The sequence below is a fragment of the Notamacropus eugenii genome, chromosome 2 (genome assembly GCF_028372415.1).
Source record: "Notamacropus eugenii isolate mMacEug1 chromosome 2, mMacEug1.pri_v2, whole genome shotgun sequence".
Lineage (NCBI taxonomy): Eukaryota > Metazoa > Chordata > Mammalia > Diprotodontia > Macropodidae > Notamacropus > Notamacropus eugenii.
Window position 1 is genome coordinate 102,302,008 of NC_092873.1, and position 19,360 is coordinate 102,321,367.

The 19,360-nt window shown below is 45.4% G+C and overlaps 1 protein-coding gene across 3 annotated transcripts in view; it reads right to left on the reverse strand.

Annotated features, from left to right (window-relative positions):
• Nucleotides 1-19,360, reverse strand: part of TFEB (transcription factor EB) — a 77,216-nt gene that overhangs the window by 3,591 nt on the left and 54,265 nt on the right. For all 3 annotated transcript variants that reach the window (XM_072642061.1, XM_072642060.1, XM_072642062.1), the window contains 5 exons: nt 8,165-8,415; nt 7,811-8,065; nt 5,583-5,663; nt 2,474-2,594; nt 2,291-2,347 (listed from right to left, as the gene is read on the reverse strand). In XM_072642061.1, coding sequence (XP_072498162.1) covers nt 2,291-2,347; nt 2,474-2,594; nt 5,583-5,663; nt 7,811-8,065; nt 8,165-8,377 — 727 coding nt within the window. In that variant the 5' untranslated portion in view covers nt 8,378-8,415. The remainder of the gene's footprint in view (nt 1-2,290; nt 2,348-2,473; nt 2,595-5,582; nt 5,664-7,810; nt 8,066-8,164; nt 8,416-19,360) is intronic.

Genomic DNA, 19,360 nt, shown 5'->3' on the forward strand with positions numbered 1-19,360 from the left:
GGTGGATGAGGAAGAGACAAATGGTTAAAGAGAATCAGGACACCTACCTTCATCCTGGGGCCCCAAGGTATGACTAGGGGAATCCCTAAAGCCAGAGAGGAAGCATAACTCTAAGACTCAGATGAGACACAACCAATCTCCATCTCTCAGATAACAGGATCCTAGATTTTGAGTGGCCACTGAGTCTAATACTTTTATTTTATGGGTGAGGAAACAGGGTCTGATAGAGGTGAAGTAGCTTGCCCAGAGTCACATAGCAAATGTTTGAGTCAGAATTTGAAATCAGGTCTTCTTGATGTGAAGTCCAGAACTCTATCCATCAGAGCTACCAGCTGCACATCCCATGTAGGTTATAGAGTCATAGGATTATAGTTTTAGAACTGAAAGAAACTTCAGAGGCTATCTGTTCCCATTCCCTCATTTTGCATATTTAGAAACTGAGGCTCAGGGAGGTTGTGACTTGCCTAAGGTCACACAAGTAACAAACACCAAAAGTAGGCTTTGAACCCATGATCTCTGCTTCCAGAGCCAATGCTCCTTTCCTGATACTAACACAATGATATTCCAGAGTTAGAGAACTCATTACCTTCACACAGAAGCAGCCAATTCCTCTTTTGGACAGTGCTCTAACTCTTTGGAAGTTTTTCCTTATACTGATCTGAACTGAAATATTTCTTCTCTTTTCTCCCCTTGGCCTCAGTCTAGGGCCTGAGTCTAGTTGGGGTGAAGGTAAGGAAGACACCACAATTCAGAGTGGAGTCATATTCTGTGACCTTGCTACAATCCCACAGCAACTATCTCCTTGAGGAGAGGGGATAGTGGACATGGGAGTTAGACGGAAAAGAGGACTCAACACAAGCTGTTGGAACAGGCAGAAGGGGAAAGGAAGGCTAGGCAGGAGGCATATAGGGAGGCAGAGTTGTTGTTGAGTCACTGCAATTGCGTCTGATTCCCTAGGACCCTATCTGGGGTTTTCGTTGCAAAGATACCAGTTTGGTTTGCCATTTCTTTCTCCAGCTCATTTTATAGATGAAGAAACTGAGGCAAACAGGGTTAAGTGACTTTCCCAGGGTCACTTGGCTAGTAAGTTTCTGAGTTCAGATTTGAACTCATGAAGAAGAGTCTTTCTGACTCCAGGTCCAGTGTTTTATCCACTGTACCACCTAGATGCTCAGAGGCAAGGCTGGCCCTAGGCAAAGCTATTTAGTAACTGAAATATCTTCAGCTAACCCCTGTTTCCCCACCCCTCACTCTAGTGCACCTTCTTCCCCTTTCAACGTAGGCTTAAAGAATGTCACAACTAGTAGAGAACATGAAAATCATCTGGCCTAACCTCTTTATTTTATAAGTGAAGTCCGTACGGGGGCAGTGACTTGCCCAAGGTCAGTCATAGGTAATTAATTGCAAAGATGGAATTAGAAATCTAGTGCTCTCACTCAGACTAGTGCTTGTCACTGCACAGCAGGACCCCTTCCATCAAGAAGCCCAGGGTGTCCATGTTACTGCCTCTTTCCCATCCTCTAAGGTAGGAGGAAGTCATCTGGCACTCCAATTTGAACTAAAGTATAAAGGCTTAAGCACATCTCAAAGGGACATCAGCCTTTAAAAAAAAAAAAAGGACCAGAGAGAGAGGGTAATGCTTAGTCCTAAGGCTAAAGTGAAGATTCAGATTTCAGGCCTCAGTGGGGGAAGAGACTTGCCAGGGAAGGAACTTTCCTTTTGGGTTGTTTTCTCTTTTTTTTTTTTTTTTTTTATAAAAATCAAACCATGGGGGTAAGAGGCAGCTAGGTGATGCAGTGAGTAGAGCACTGGCCCTGGAGTCAGGAGGACTTGAGTTCAAATCCAGCCTCAGACACTTGACATACTTACTAGCTGTGTGACTTGGGCAAGTCACTCAACCCCAACTGCCTTGCCTTCCCCCCTCCAAAAGAGAAAAAAATCAAACCATGGAGAACAGAAAAGAACAACAGAAAAGGACCTCTAGAGTTAGAAGATTCCGGTTCAAAATCTGCCTCTGGTACTTATTAGCTTTGTGACCCTGGGCGCTCCCTACACCTCAGTTTCCTCATCTGTAAAACGAGGAGGTTAGACTAGCTAGTGTCTGAGGTCCCTTTCAGCTCTACACCTACGTATGAGCTTATGATCTTATAAATCCACTTAGACAGCCTCTGAAGTTGGCTGAAATCAAGTGGTGGGGGTGACATCAGGAAACAGGGATATGTGCTTCTGGACGGATGGAATGGGGAAGAAGATAGGGAGGGGAGAGTAAGGAGGGGTCAGCAGGACTCACTGAGGTTGTGATTGTCTTTCTTCTGTCGCTCCTTGGCCAAGGCTCGGCTCTCAGCATCTGTAATGAGATGGGAGAGGAGAGAGACAACAGCAATCAGTAGCAACATTGACCATGGGTGCAGGGGTAGGAAGGAGGGGGAGACAAGGTGGGGAAGGGATGTAGGAGGCAGAGTGGGTCTTAAACCTGTGAGCTCTCTCTTCTGGGCCAGGTCAGCAGGGCAGGAGCTGCTGGTGACACCTACAAGGGAAGCCGTGACTTGGGGGTCTCCACTGTACACTGTCAGGTGGCTGCTGGACAGAGGCAGCTGTGGGATAAAGGAAAGAAAGGTTTGGGTGAGAACCTCCCTCATCAGAGAAGGGACAGCCTTCAAAAGGGCTCTTTACCCTGGGGAGGTCATCGCAGGAGAGGAGTAAGTTGGATGTAACCAGAGAACTTCAGAGAATCAACAGTGAATACCGTATCTCCTCAGCACAGAGGTGGTGGACTACAGGTATGGAATGAGGCACACATTTTCAGACATGACCAATGGGTTGACTTGTTTCTACGTAACTGTGCTTATGTATCGAAAAGGAAGGGAACCAGAGGAAGAGAGGGAAGTCATTAGAAAGTGCCAATAATGAAAGGAAGAAAGAGAGAAAGAGAGAGGAAGGAAGGAAGGAAGGAAGGAAGGAAGGAAGGAAGGAAGGAAGGAAGGAAGGAAGGAAGGAAGAAAGAAAGGAAAGAAGGAAGGAAGGGAGAGAGAAAAAGAGGAAGGAAAGAGAGAAGGCAAGAAAGAAAAGAGCATCAGTAAAATATTGAGAGAGACAGAGATAGAAAGAGATTGAGGAATGAGTTAGACAAGATCATTTTAGGGAAAGTCACAAGAACCGAAACCTGGGACCCAGTCTTCCTTTAAGAATCTAAGATTTCAGAATTTAACGTCTAGAAAGTGAATAAATTGTTCATGCCCTTTGAACCAAAACTTCCATTACTAGGCATCAATGACCAATAAGTCAGAGACGGAAATAAAGGTCCTATGTACACTAAAATATTCATAGCAACCCTTTTTGCAGTAGCAAAAGCCTGGAAACAAAATAGGTGTCCCCATACCAGGGAAAGGGTGAATAAATTGTGGTACACAAATAGAAAGGAATTATACTGCTCCAGGGGCAGCTAGGTGGCTCAGTAGATAGAACACCAGCCCTGGAGTCAGGAGGGTCTGAGTTCAAATCCAGCCTCAGAGACTTGACACATATTAGCTGTGTGACCTTGGGCAAGTCACTTGATCCTGACTGCCTTGCAAAAACATTAAAAAAAAGAACTATATCACTCCATAAAAAATGAAAAATAAGAGGGAGTTGAGAAACATGAATTGATGTGGAAAATAAAGCCAAGTCAGGAGAATAATATGAACAACTGATAACAATCACAAATTGAAAATTACTCTAAAAGGTGGTGGAAGTCAACTTAAATGCCATGACCAATATGGGTCCTAACACACTTTCCTCTTCTTGACAGAGAGGTAGGAGACGACAGGCATAGGACAGTGCATATGTCCTCAGGCACCCCTGCTGTGTCAGTAGGTCTGGCCTAACTATTTTTCCTTTTTCACAAGGGAGACTCTGTGGGCACCTTTGTTTCTGTTTTTGCCCTCCCTGTCATTGTCGCCCAGTAAAGGAAGCTCTGGGTCTATGGTTTTAACTAAGTCACCTTCTAGGTCCTTAACTCTAAAATCTTCAGGGTGGTTTGGAGTGTGTCTTCGTGTGCATGTGTATGTACATGTATATGTCTGAGGAGGACAGGAGGAAGTAACTGGTGTAAAAAACAAGAACCAGTAAAACAAACAAACAAAAAAAGAATTCAGTGTCTGAGCTACCCTTTTACTGGATTTCTAGCCTTTCTGTTAAACCCTAAGACTTAGGGGCCTTCTGCTCATACTGATATGCTCATGCAGTGCACAGACAGGCAGATGTATTCAGTCAAGAACACAGAATAGGTGTAAATGTACACAGGCATATACATGTACACTCAGCCTTCTCAAACTCTTCTGTTTTTCAGCTCAGGCCCAAACCAGCTCAAGCCAGCTCCGGGCTGCTAACTTACTGAGCCTAACTACTTCTAACAGAAATCAGATTTTCCCTTCACTGGCATGGGCCAGGGGCCAGGAAGCCTGGGAACAACCAGTTCAGCCAGGTGCCCAAAGCTTAGGCAGCAGGTATGAGATGGGGAGATCTATGAGGAAAGGACAGGGATACTTCCTGAGGAAGGGGAGAACCCCAAAACCTCACCTTCCTGGAGTGGCTGCTGTTTCATCAAACTCTTTCAAATCCTATCCTTTTTTGAGCCTCACAAATCCCTTCTGGGGAAAGCTAGGCAGGTTGATACGATTGATTGCCATTTTACAGATAAGAAAATCGAGTTACAAAGAGTCACATGCCCAGGGTCACAGCAGGAATTAGTGTCAGAGCTAGGGCTTGAACTTAAGTCAGCCAAATCCTAAACCAGGATTCTTCCCAGACATTACCCCTGGATGTCGGAAGGGCCTTTCGCCAGCTTAGCTGCCTGAGGGTCTGTTTCCATGGGACTGGGCACTGGGTATACCTCCCTCCTCCTCCCAAAGAGAAGAGCACCTGAACTTACCCACCCAGGCCAGGAGGAGATGACAAATACTAGTACTCCACTCCTCATCTAAAAACACAGCTAGGCCAGTCCTCTCTGTCCTACAGAAACACAGTACCTAATACCACCTCCATGTCTTTGTTCATCTTGTCCCCCTTGGCCCCAATTCTCCCCTATTCCCTGCCCCCCCCCCCCGCCCCCTTTCTCACTGACTGCAAACCCTCCGACTCTTTCAGGGCTGGATTCCAATCCTACCTCCTCTGGGAAGGCCTCCTCCTTGTCTCCTCCAGTGTTCATTGAGTTCCCTCTTCTATTAATTCTTACAGTATTTATAGGCTGCGTCATATAATCAGTCACTTAATTATATTTTGTATCTTTCTCTGTTTGTCTTATGTGTGAGTATGGTAAATAGAGTAAACAGAATGCGGTAAATAGGTAGGAAGCACACTGGCCACTTATTATCTGTGTGACCTTAGGCAAGTCATGTTCCTTACTAGACATTTGTCCCCTCCTCTATAAAATGACAGGGTTAAACCAGTCGGGAAATTCTGGCGCTGTCTCATCTCCTCAGCTAGCATAAGCTCTCTGAGCTTAGGGGCTATGTCTTACCTTGCTCCTATATCCCCCCAAATATCTACTACCTACTCACTGTTTGCCCCACCCTACCCCCCACCCCCACCCTGGCTGTCAATACCGTGTTGGGCATCTGAATCTCCGGATTGATGTATCCCAGAACGTCATCCAAGCGCATGATGTTGTCAATAACATCATCAAGCTGGAAGAAAAATGGCGTATGTAAGTCATATGTCCTCAACGTCTTCTGCTTGGGGGAAGGGGGGATAGATTTGGGATTGGGAGGTACCAGAAAGGGCAGGGATCTGCCTCTAAAGGTGGACAGATAACAACCAGTCACCTAGGCCAGTCACCTGCTGCTCTGTCCCACCTCCCATCCAGCCTGGCTCCTTTGTCCTTAAGGCTAAGAAACCCCAGGGGGAGGGACAGACACAGATTTGGGCAATCTAAGGGAATGGTAACCAACTTCCAACTCCTAGGAATCCTGATTAACAGTTCCTAGAAGACTCAATGAGGGCAAAGCCCTTGTTTTCTCCTAACTTTGTATCTCTCCCAGGCAAGTTTTGCTTAGAGGTAGATGGTGCATGGATACAGCGATAGATCTGCAGTAAGGAAGACCTGTATTCAAATATGGCCTGGGACACTTACTAGCTCTGTGTTATTTAAATTCTGTCTGCCCCAGTTTCCTCATCTGTAAAGTGGGAATATCACCTACCACCAAGGTTGTTGTAAGGATCAAGTAAGAGAATATCTGTAAGGAATTTCCTACAGTACTTGGCACATAGTAGGAGCTTAATAAATGCTTGTTCCCTTCCTTTCTTGCATAGTAAGCACTTAATCTCTTTTTACTGAATTGGGGGGGAGGGGCTTCCCAGCTCAACAGTGTGACTCAGCAGCTCCACAAGCTGAGGGTCTCCAAGGCTGCATTAATGGAAACACAACCTCCAGAGAATGGGATCAAAGAATCCCCCCTTTACTCTGCCCAAGTGAGGTCACAGTTGTGGTCTTGTTTGGAATACCACATTTTAAGGACAGTTGACAAGCTGAAATTCATCCCAAGAAAGGAGACTGGGACAATAAGGCGACTTGGGACCAGGCTAGAGCAAGATCAATTGAAGAAACTTGGGGTGCTCATTTATCGTGAAAAGGAAGAAGCCTGAGGTAAAGGTGAGACATGACCACATTTTTCAAGTATCCCAAGACCTGTCTATGGAATAGAGACTAGAGATATGTTTTATTTAGCATGAGAAGGAAGAAGTAGAAAAAATGGGTATATGGAGAGAGATTTTTGCCTAATGGGAGTTGAACCTGTGATCTCACTGACATAGGGAATTCCAAGGCCAAGAGATATCATCTACCAATATCAGGAAAAAGTTCCTAAAAATCCTTGTTGTTCACCTTCTGCTTCAAAGAGGACCAAAGACATCATGGGATGATGTCTTGACTTGTGCATGACTTAGATTTGAGTGAGGCAGTTTTGTACAGAGTCATCAGCCTCTCTCTCTTTTCCAGACTCATCAAAGTCCAGTGGCAGGACAAAAGTCAGGATGATGGCGATGACCCAGGATGCCATGGATGACCTTGACAATTCTGATGTCTGACCAACTTTGACCTTCTTCATGGCCATTGGAACAAATTGTTTTCATCCACCCATTTTGCTAGGAGAAGCAAAGCTATCCAAAAATGGAATGAACTTCTTCAGGAGATATGAGTGCCCTATCACTGGAGGGAGGACAGGAGCCCAGATAGCCACTTGTCAGAGATAATACAGAGGGAACTCCTATGGAAGCCCAAGTTGGATAGATATCATCTCTGAGGTCCCTTCTAATGCTGAGATTCTCCGACTGGTAGACCTGATGCCATCATCAAGTCACTGTCACAGCAGAGACATCATAAGGCAGCTGGGAAACTAGGTGAATTTACCATCTACCCCTCCCCTCCCATCTTCACTCTGACAATGATGACTTTCAGAAGGTCTTGAAGGGACCCTATTCTCATACTTTCCTCAGTGATTCTCAACTACTTATTGGCCCAATGCTTTGGAAGCACATATTAATCATACTTCTCTGTGTTGCTTGCTTTTCTTTATCAGACTGGGAGTTTCTTTAGTCTAAGAACTGTGTTCCTCTCATCAAAATGGGGGCTATTTAAGGCTATTTATACCAAGGTCTCCCCCATCAGACTGTGGGTACCTGAAGGCAGAGACTGCATCTCTCCCATTGGACTGGAAGCTCCCTGGGGGTAGAGATTGGGACCAAATCAGACTAGCTATTCCTTGAGAGCTTAGCTCATGTTCCCAGGGAACCCTATTCTGACCCTTGAACCCAACCAATCCATGGCCTGACTCACCTCCCTCTCCGGATTGGAGCCAATATTGAGCATAGCCATAGGGCTATTGGGGGCACTATTGCCTGCAGAAGAAGAGAGTACATGGCTGGGCCGGACCCCTGGGGAAGCAGCTGGAGGCGGCTTTGGGGAGCTCTGGGCAGGGCTGATGTGCGCGGCAAACTTGTTCCCGTAGGTCTCAGACAAGTACTCTCGCACTTTCTGGTCTCGTGACTGTTGCAGATGGTAGGAGGTGGGGTTCTCCAGGTATGACTGCACCTACAGCCCCAAAGAGAAAGGGGGAGAAGGTGTCAAAGAGCCCTAGGAGGGACAGCAGTATTCCCACGGGGGAAAGGATTCATCTAGGGTGGGCAGTACCTTCAGGACTTCTCCTGGCACAGGAGGTGGGGACTGGAAGTGGACTGGGGTGTTGATGGCTGGCGTGGGGGGCCCTGGCAACTGCTGCTGCTGCTGCTGTTGCTGCTGCTGCATGTAATGCATCACAGCCTGTTGCTGCATCCGCTCCCGCTGCTCCTCCTGCTGAGCCTGCTCCCTCATGAGCTGCATTCGAAGGCCGATGCGGGACGCCATGGCAGCTGGCTGCAGGCGCCCCAAGGCAAGCTGGATTCCTGTGGGAGAAGCAAAGGACCGATGGAGCTCATGCTCACCCTAAGGAGCAGCCCCACGCTAATGCACATTTACAGTACACTTGACAGACACTCCCTGGTTTGAACCCCAGAATAGCCCTATGAAGCAGATGCTGATATTATCCTCATTTTACAGAGGAAGAAACAGATTCACTTAACAAAGGTTAAGTGACTGGTCCAGGGCCACATAGCCTGTAAATGTCTAAGGCTAGATTTGAACTCAGTGGATAGAGTACCAGGCCTGGAGTCAGGAAGTCTCATTTTCCTTAGTTCAAATCCAGCCTCAGACACTAGCTGGGTGACCCTAGCAAGTCACTTAACCCTGCTTGCCTCAGTTTCCTCATTTGTAAAATGAGCTGAAGAAGAAAATGGCAAACCACTCCACTATCTTTCCCAGAAAACCCTAAATGGGGTCATGAAGAGTAGGGTACAACTGAAAAACAACTAAATAACAACTTCCTGAATCCAAGTCCAACACTCTTGGCTGCACCATCAAGCTGCCTCAGAGGTTAGGTCTTTCTGACTCAAGTTCACCAGTCTGTGGAAGGCAGAGGAAAGAATCAAAGGACCTAGGTTCCAGTCCCTCTTCTGCTATTTCTCCCCTATTTGACCTTGAACCAGTCACTACCCCTGGGCCTCAGTTTCCTCCTCTATAAAACAAGGGGTTTGGAACTGGTCATTTCTCACCCTCCTACCACAATGCACACATTGGTGCTTAATTCAGGGCTAATGTTTAACTGTGGCCTAAGGGGCTAGCTGCCATTCAGTAATCAGGGTAGGTCCAGCTACAGAAGAATTCCCTCTTTAAGATGCAGAAAGTCTCATTTAAACAAATCAATCAGAAAAGATATACATAAGCAATTTGGTTCAATTGAACAAACATTTATGGAATATTTAATATGTACTAAGCACGAAACCAGGCCCTAGAAATAACAATAATAGTTAACATTTATACAGGCCTTTAAAATTTGTAAAGTGCTTTATAAATATTATCTAGCTTGATCCTCACAATAGCCCTGGGAGGTACCTGCCTAATTGTCCCCACTTTACAGAGAAGGAAACTGAGGCAAGAGAGTGATTAAGTGACTTGGCAGGGTCACACATCTAATAAGTATCTGAGGCTGGTTACCAGTACCATCCAGCTACTTCAGGAGTTCCCTGAATACTCCCCCATCAGAATGAGTGCTCCTTCTAAGCAGGGTCTATGTTTCCATCAAAGGAAGCAAAGATGGGGTAGAATCCTGGGTTCAAACCTATATTGGGCTGCTAATTAATTATGTGATCTTAGGTGAATCCCTTCCTGATCCTTAATTTCCTCACCTGTATAAATGAGCTCAATCATCCCTTTCAGATCTGACTTTCTATGACTAGTTAGAAGGTTCTCTTGGATCTCACACATATAATATTCGGATGTTTTGGTTTAATCTAAACATAAACCATCCCCTCAGGCTAATACTGTTGGACATTAGTCCATAAGTTGAGTATTAACTATAACCATCTGTACCTGGCCAAAAAAAAAACCTCATACTACTTTGTTTTATACATCTATACTTTTTTTTCTTAAATATCCTCTCACACCCAATTTGACCCTCACACTAACCACATGTTTCCAGCAGCAACACCTGTATGAATCTACAAACTGCCAAAAAATATCAATTCTATTTGGAAACTCGAGTGTGATTTGGCTATGAAAGAGGTGCCACCATATTTGAAATGTTTTCCCAGGTTAAAATCAAAATGCACATTTGTACAGTGCTTTACTAAACACAGTTAGGTCCCAATTAGTGTGAATAATGCAAGTGGCTAAATAGAATGCATTCAAATTTGCATCATTCAGAGTTTTAATTGCATAAAATGTGGTCACTGGTTCCAGCCCAGTAGAAATATGCAATGTGAATTCGAATACTGGCACCACACCAAGGGGATTCCTTGTTATTACTATTCACTGGGACATGGGGCACGGAAATTCACATCTCTCACAGTATCTTCCCCAAACTCTTCCAAAGAGGCAGTAGACCTATAATGGACCACAGGATGTGGCTCTAAGAAGGGCCCTCAAAGGCTAACTGGTTAAATTATCTCAATTTGACTGGTTCTCAGACCTTCATTAGCTCTCATCTGGGCTATTTGCTGAAGCTTCCTACTTGGTCTTCCTGCCTCAAACCCTCAGGAGGCCTTCCCTAGCCACCCCCTCCCCAGCTGTAAGGGTTTTCTCTTCTGTAATACCTGCCAGCTACTCTGCAAGTATCTGTATATATCCATTTATTTACATGTCGTGTCCCCGGTAAGTTCTGCGAAGGCACGGATTGGTTTTTGCCTTTCTTGTATTCCAGAGACTAGTCACAGTGCTTTGAACATTGTAAACAATCAATCAATACCTATAGTTTGCTCTCTAAGAGCTAAAAGAAATCTTAGAAGCCACCTACTCCAACACCCTGATTTTACAAAGAGAAAACAGAAACCCAGACAGATTAGGTGGCTTACTCCAGGTCATACTCACAGTAAAAATCAGAGTGTGAGATCTGAACCAGGGCCATATTATTTGAGACTGTGCCCTTTCAACTGTCCACACCAACATGGCGGCATAAAGCCAGTATTGAAACCCAAATCCCAAGACCCAAACCCATTGCTCTTTCTACTGTTATCTTGTTGGGTTTTTTTTTTGTCAAGGAGTAAAAATAAGGGAGGGAGCTAGTGGCTCAGTGGATAGAGTGCTGGACCTGGAGTCAGGAAGACCCCAGTTCAAATCCTGTTTCATCCATTTACTACCTGTGTGACCTTGGCCAAGTCACTTAACCTCTGTTTGCCTTAATCCACTGGAGAAGGAAATAGTGAACCATTCCAATGTCCTTGCCAAGAAAATTCCCTGAACAGTATTGATATTCAGACCCGACTAAACAATAACAAAAATAGAGGCCATTTCAAAAAACCAAAATGAAACTTCACTTTTTAAAAATCTAAGGAAAATTCTGGAATAAAATTCATTTCAGTTTAACAGCTATGCCATAACTACCATTGGATCCTAAATTTAGAGATGAAAGAAACTTCAGGGGTTATCTAACTTTTTCATTTTACAGATGAGGAACTGAGGTCTACAACTGTTAAGCGACTGGCCCAGTCATAGAGCTGGGAAGTGTCTGAGGCAGTATTTGAATTCAAATCTGTCTCAAGTCCAAGTCCATGTCCAATCCAGACTGCCTGATCCAGATACCACAGACTGTGTTAGTTCTTGTGCTCAGGTAGTCTTTTCTGAGGAGTAGGGATAGCAGCTCTCATTTAAGGAGAGGTAACTGCTATCGAATGAGGGAACAGGCTTAGAGGGTAAATGACTTGTCCAGGGTCATCTAGCTGAGAATAGATTCCGGTATACCAAGCCCAGCTTAATCCAAAGTGCCACGACCACCACAACCCACTACCACCACCACAGCAGCTCCCTCACACTGTCCCACCTGCGAGAGTGCTCACCTTTGGTTTGGGAAGAGTAGTCAATAGGAGACATGGAGGGGGGGGTGGTGGTCCTACACAGAAGGCCCTCACAGCAGCGGTTTTCCCAAGAACAGAGAAGTGGAGTGGGAAGGAGAGGGAATGGAAGAGGGAGCCGACGGGTGGAGGAGGAAGGAGGGGTGGGGGAGGGAGAGGAGGAAGGGAAGGCAAAGACATAAGTCTTTCCCCACCCACCCCCCATGCCAGTGAACTAGATGAGTTGTTTTTCCAGACTGGATCTACTGCAGAGAGGGAGGAATTTCTGTGCCTTTTGAATCATATACAAGGTATATGCCAGATCACTTGCAAAGTATTTTTGAGACAAGAGCTCTGGCAGTTTATCAGGATGCTGGCTGAAGCCAGAGGAGAAGAATGATCTACCCACGTGTCTGGGGCAGGGGGATGGGGAGGAGCCTCTCTCCAAAGCCGGGGTGGAATCCGGAAGAGCTCCTCCAACCCCAGCCCCAGGAAGATCTGATTGGACCCAGGGGAGAGGCAAAGGGGAGGGAAACCAGGGGCAGGCAGCTAATCTCATTAGCAGCTTTCTCTAAATCCTGGCCCCTCTGGTTCAGCTGGAGCTAGGAGACAATTCCAATCCCACCTTGCCCTTCGGCCACACTCATTCTTCTCTGAGGTCCCTGAGAATCTGAGAGCCTCTCTTGCTGGGCCGCTCATCCAACCCACCCTCACCACACCCCCAATACTCCAGACCCAGGCCTGTAGTCCAGACCCAAGCCCCACCTGGCCTGTGCTCTCCCTCTCCCCCTCCCCTGGTGCAGGCAGACTGAGTCTGATTACTGTGAGAGGAGGCTGGTAAGGGGGCTAGTCCAAGGGGACTGGCAGCACCAGCCGGTGTTGGGGGTGGGAGAGGTGGAGGATGGGGGTGTGATGGCAGGGCACTGACAAGGTTCTTGTTCTTCTCCACAAAGGGACCAGGCGCCAATTATGGGGCAAGGAGGCAAAGCTGGCACTGTTGGAATGGGCTGCTCTGGAAAGAGCCTTACCTAGCACCTACGTGGAGGTCACATCTGCAGAGAGACCAGTCACATCTGGGGTAGGAGTCCAAGAAGATAGACCAGGGAGGGTGACTGGCACAGAATCACAGGGTCAGAGCTAAATGGGACCTCTGAGGCCATCCAGTCTGACACCATTTTACAGAGGAAAAACTGAAGAGAGAGGCTAGGGGACTTGCTTCCCACTGTGACCAATGTATCCAATTTTATTTTATTTATTACTTATTCATTAATTTGTTAAGCACCCACTATGTGCCAGTAGCTATGTATGGCAGTGAGTTGGACTGTATAAGGAAAGCTGGCAGAATCAACGCTTTCAAACTGTGGTGCTGGAGAAGACTGTTAAGTTTCCTTTGGACAATTAGGAGATCAAATCAGTCATTGCATGAAGAAATTCAGATTATTCACTGGAAGGTCACCTACTGAAGCTTAAATACTTTGGCTACATAATGAGAAGATGGAGCTCTTTGGAAAAGACCCTGATGTTGGGAAAGACCAAAAGAAAAAGAAAAAGGGGACTGCGGAGGATGAGAAGGATAGATGTTAGGGAGACAATGAACATGAACTTGGATAGGCATTGGGAGATAGTAGAGGTTAGAAAGGCCTAGCATGCTATGGCCTATTGGGGTCATGAGGAATTGGACTAGACAGAGCAACATGTGCCAGGCATAGTTGAGAACACAACTGTGATACGAAAAGAGGTAAAATATAGTGCCTGCCCTCAAGGGGCTTATAGTCAAATGGGAGAAATGGCATGCAAACAAATATATATACGTGTGTGTATGTACACATACATGCACATATACATTGATGTGTTTATGTGTGTGTATATATATACATATATACGAATATATAAATGCAAATATATATATGATAAGTAGGAGACGATTAACAGGAGGTAGACCCTGGAATTAAAGGGCGTTGGGAGAGGCTTCCTGTAGGAGGTAGGATTTTAGTTGAGACTTAAAGGAAGCTAGAGAGGTCAGTAGTCAAGAGTAGAGGAAGGAGAGCATTCCAGGTATGTAGGCAAGCCAGAGAGAATGCTTGGAGCCCAGAGATAGCGTGTCATGTGTGGAATGGCCAGGAGGCCAGACTCACCGCCTCAGAGTTGGGGAGCAAGATGTAAGAAGACTGGGAAGGTGGGAGAAGGCTAGGTTCTTAAGGACTCTGAATGCCCAGCAGAGCGTTTTGTATCTACTCCTAGAGGCAATAGGGAGCCACTGAGCAGGAAAAGGGAAAGCTCATCTAGTCCAACCCTCTCATTTTTCAGAAAAAACAACCTGAGTCCCCAGGGAGGGAAATGTGACATCTAGTTAGTGGCAGAAGCCAGGTTCTCTTGACTTGTGAGTCCTTTCCACTTAAACCAGCAGTTCTCCCTCAGGACAGCAATCTGAGACCAGGGCCCTGAGGGAATTCAGTTCAACTGGTCTTAACCTGAGACTGGGCAAGGCTGTAGAGAAACAAAACCAATATAATCCCCGCATTCTAGGAGCTCTGGCTTTTACTGGGGTAACCACACCTACCTGGGAAAAATATATGTGGATGAGGAAGAAGAGGCACTCAACTTTGGTACATAGGACCACATGAAGAGAGGTTGGGTCTAAGTGATACCACCCTGGAGAACAAAAGGGCACAAAGCACCTATGCTGGAGGTAAGGGTAAGGTAGAGGCAGTTCATTTATTCGATCATGGAATATTGGGGCAGAGCTGGCCTGACCAGTAATTGGATGGGTGAGTACCTCACAAATACTGTTTGCCCTTCTATGACTAGCCAGGGGCATACCACTAACCCTGCCTTGAGCACCAGGCAGGAACCAGGGATTCATTCATCATCTGCCCTAACTATCCCCTCACCCCAGCTCTGGCTTGGGGATGAAAAACAGATCAATTCATTGATTCCATGTTGGGAGCCTCTAGCTCTCCTCAGACTCCAATGGATTCCCCTACCGAATGCTACCTAAGTTCCCTTTTCAGTTCAGTTTCTCATTCCCTCATATTGTTATTCAGTCTTTTCAGTTGTACCTAACTCTCCATGACCCCATTTGGGGTTTTCTTGGTTAAGATACTGGAGTGATTTGCCATTTCCTTCTCCAGCTTGTTTTATAGATGAAGAAACTGAGGCAAACAGGGTGCCCAGGGTCACCCAGCTAGTAAGTGTCTGAGGCTGAATTTGAACTCAGGAAGATGGACTCTTCCTGAAGCCAGACCTGATGCTTTAGGCACTGTGCCAACTAGCTGCCCCTGTTCCCTCTAAGCCATCCATATCATTCAGCCCCATCTTCCTTATGCTCCTAATACACTCTTTCCTCTCCTTCCATTGTGCACTCTGGAATCTTGTTAGTAAACTTTCCTTCATATTATGCATATAGCCTCCTCATAGAAATTACTTTGTAATTTTGTTTCTCATTTTCAAGGTACATATGGTTTCCCCTAGTAGAAAGTAAGCTACTTTAGGGCAAGAATTATTTAGTTTTTATCTGTATCTCTAGAACCCAGCACAGTGCCTGGCACACAGAAGGCATTTAATAAATGCTCATCGAATTAGATGGAGTCAAGTCAGGAGAGGGCCATCGAAAGAGAAAGTCAAAGGGCACTTTCTACACAACTTCATCATTTTACTGAGGAAATGCTGAGCCAGGCAGTGTCTTTCCAAGGTGACCGCTCTCGCCCATCCTTCGCAGGACCAGGCTCCCCAGGGGCTAACTGACTCTGGCTGATCAGAGGGTCATAAATTTAGCCTGGAAGGGACCTCACAGGCCATCTAATGCAACCCCTCCATTTCATAGATGAGGGAGAGGAGCTGACAATCAGGGAAGTTAAAAGGCTTCAACATTAAATATGGGAGAGGTCTTTGAAGTCAGGTCCTCTGAGACTCCTGAGCAAGGGTAGAGAACCAGCAACCTGCAGGTCACATGTGGCCCTCTAGGTCCTCAAGTGTGGTCCTTTGACTGATTGGATTCAAAGGGCTGCCCTTGAAGACCTAGAGGGCCATATGTGGCCTTGAGGTCATAAGTTCCCCAACCCTGGACTAGAAGCAGTGCCCTTTTCACCATGCCCACTGCCCGGTAGAAATGGGGCCCCTTATCAAGATGTCTACCAATCCTAAGGGATTCACTACACCTCCTACAAAATTCCCCTGCATTTATAGAATCAGGCATGCTTTTTCCTAATCCCTTTCCCATCCATCACCTTATCTGATCCTCATAGTCATGTGCCTGGAGAGGTAAGCAAATTATCTCCATGGAAAGATGAGGAAGATGAAGAAAAATGACTTATATAACCACACAACTAGTTGGTTAAGAAAGAGAGTTAGGGATAGAACCTAGGTGTTCTAGGTCTCCAGATTCCTATTCCAAAACTCAGAGATCTCCCAAACAGGGATGAAGATAGGAACTGCAGCTAGGTGGCAGACTGAAAAAAGTGCCAGGCTTGGAGTCAGGAAGGTTCATCTTTGTGAGTTCAAATATGGCATCAGACAATAACTGTGTGACCCTAGACAAGTCATTTCACTGTTTGCCTCAGTTTCCTCATCTGCAAAATGAACTGGAGAAGGAAATGGCAAACTACTGCAGTATCTTTGCCAAGAGGCAAACAGGATTAAGTAACTTGCCCAGCTAGTGTCTGAGGTTAGATTTGAATTCAGGAAGGTGGGAGTTCTTGACTCCAGGTCCAACATTCTATCTACTGCATCATTCAGCTGCTCCTTTATAGATGCTTATTAATTGACTACCACAGAAAGGAAATCCAGGGGTTTGCAACACAATGGGGCAGAAAGATGGCCAAAATAACCTGTTGGTCTGGACTGGGAGGAGTAGAAGAGATTCACCAGGGGGAGGGGAGGGGGGAGCAGCACCTGAAATGAATTGATTTGAATTTCACACTTTCTTCCCCTTACTCTTACCAAGAGAAGAGCAGTAGGATCAAAGATGGAGAGCTGGAAGCAGCTCTTAGGGATCCTCTAGTCCAGCCCTCCTCACTACAAACCAAAGCCAAGAGTTCAAGTCATGTGCCCAAGGTCACTCAGTGAGTGGCTGAGTCAGCACCTGAACCGAGATCCTTTGTGCCTTTTTTACTACACAACAGTATTATAATAATGAACAAGGAAGATTACTGTGCTATCAGAAATGATGACCATGAAGCCTACAGGGAGGCACACAAGGACTTTCATGAAGTGATGGAAAGTAAAGCAAGCAGAGCCAAGAAAGCAACGGACAAAAATGACTTCAGTGATGTAAATGGAAAGAAAAACCACCATAAAAGAATGACATTAATTATAATTTACATTTACATAGCACCCACTGTGACCCTGGCCAAGTCACTTCACCCTGTTTGCCTCAGTCTCCACATCTGTAAAATGTGCTGGAGAAGGAAATGGCAAACCACTCCGGAATCTTTGCCAAGAAAACTCCAAAACTGGTCAGCAGATAATCAGACACAATTAACAACAACAACCAAAAAAGTACCGTGTGGGGCACCGCTCTAAAGGCTTACAACTATTTTCTCATTTGATCCTTATCATAACCTGGGAGGTAGGGGCTATTATTATCATTCCCATTTTACAGATGAGGAAACTGAGGCAAGCAGAAGTTAAGTGACTTGCTCAAAGTCACACAGCTAATAAATGTCTGAGTTGGATTTGAACTCAGTCTTCCTGACTCCAGGCGCAGCACCACTATCCACGCAGCCTTCTAGTGGCCTTAGAGTGGCAAGGGCTCAGTATTCAGAATCAGGCACAGATTTTCTGGGACAAATCAATCAGTCTTTTTGGAGGGAAAATGACTCAGTCAAGATCACACAGCTATTTAGTGAACTCTGGTTCAAGTCCTCATCACCTTTCTCAATTGGACTCTTGCAGTAGCCTCCTAATTGGGCTCCCCTTCCTCCCACAGCAAGTCCCTTCCCTCTCTAATCTGTCCTCCACCCAATTGCCAAAGAGATAGTCTTAAATATCTCTTTGGAACAGGTTTGAACATGTCACTCCTCTGAAAGATTATTCTGTGCCCCCCTATTGTTTCTTGAATAAAATTTCCCCTCCTCTCTTTGGAAAGGAAAGTCCTTCACAATCCAGCTCCAGCCATCCTTTTCTAGGTTAATTACACCTGACTCTCCCTGTACTGTGGCCAAATTGGATCCCCAGCTGTTCCTCACACATGATCCTCCATCCCCTCCCTATGTGGCTTTGCACAGGGCAATCCTCATGCCCCAAGCAGACTCGCTGCTTCTTCAAGCTCCTTGATTCCTTCAAGGCTCAGTCTCCCCTAGTCCCCCATTAACTGAACATTGATTTTGTGCTTATTTTTAATAGACCTCTATAGGTCCATGTTGCCTTTCCTGAGAGAATTAAAGCTTCTTGAGAAGGGAGATAACTTCATTTGCATCTTCATAGTATGTCCATTGATTAGCATAGCATAATATAGTAAGATTTAGCATTTACGAGGTGCCAAATAAATGCTAAATGAGGATTGATTGATGGGTGAGTAACAGCATAGCTAGATTACTACTGTTATAAACCGAACCCAACACAGAACACAGAATGTCAGAGGGGTAGGAGCCAAGAACATAGAATGTTAGGATATAGAACATAGAATGTCAGGGGGCTTTATTACATAGAATGTTAGATCACAGAACATAGAATGTTAGGTCTGGAAGGAGCCTTAGAATACAGAATGTGAAGACTGGATGGGGCCTTAGAACGGAGGTGTTAAAATGGAGAATGTCACAGCTGGAGGAAACCTTAGAACATAGAATACTAGATCCAGAAGGAGTTTTAGAACATAGCATGTCTGGGTGCTTCACCTTAGAACATGGAATGTTAAGACAGAACACAAAATGTTAGCGATGGAAGGGGCCTAAGAAACCATCTATCTAGTCCAAGTCATTCATTTCACTGAAGAGAAGACTCTACGCTAGTTCTATCGGGGAAAAATGATCAAAGAAGGGATATGAACTCCACTTCGGTACAAGCTCATAGGTAGAACTGTTCAACTCCCACTTTGCTTCTTTTTTTCTGTCAAGAAAAATGATTTTGGAACTGGAAAGGACAGAATAAAATTGTCTGTTAGATAACTGAAACCCAAGATAAATAAGGAGTTAGAGAGTACTTAGGTGGCCCCGAAGGCCCATATGAACTACCTCCTGAAACTGGAGGCCTCAAACAAAAAAGTAAACTTTAACTTTGTTTCCAAATAAAAATCTAGAACATACTAATAAACAGATAGTGACTATCTAGAAAAGGAAGTGGCAATTCCAAAACACCAGCAAGGTTTCATCAATAAGGTAAGCTAGGTGGCACAGCAGATAGAGTGATAGAGCCTGCAGTCAGGAGGACCTGAGTTCAAATCCAGCCTCAGATACATAATTGCTGTGTAACCTTGGACAAGTCACCTTACCTCTAGATGCCTCAGATTCCTCAAATGTAAAATGGGGATACT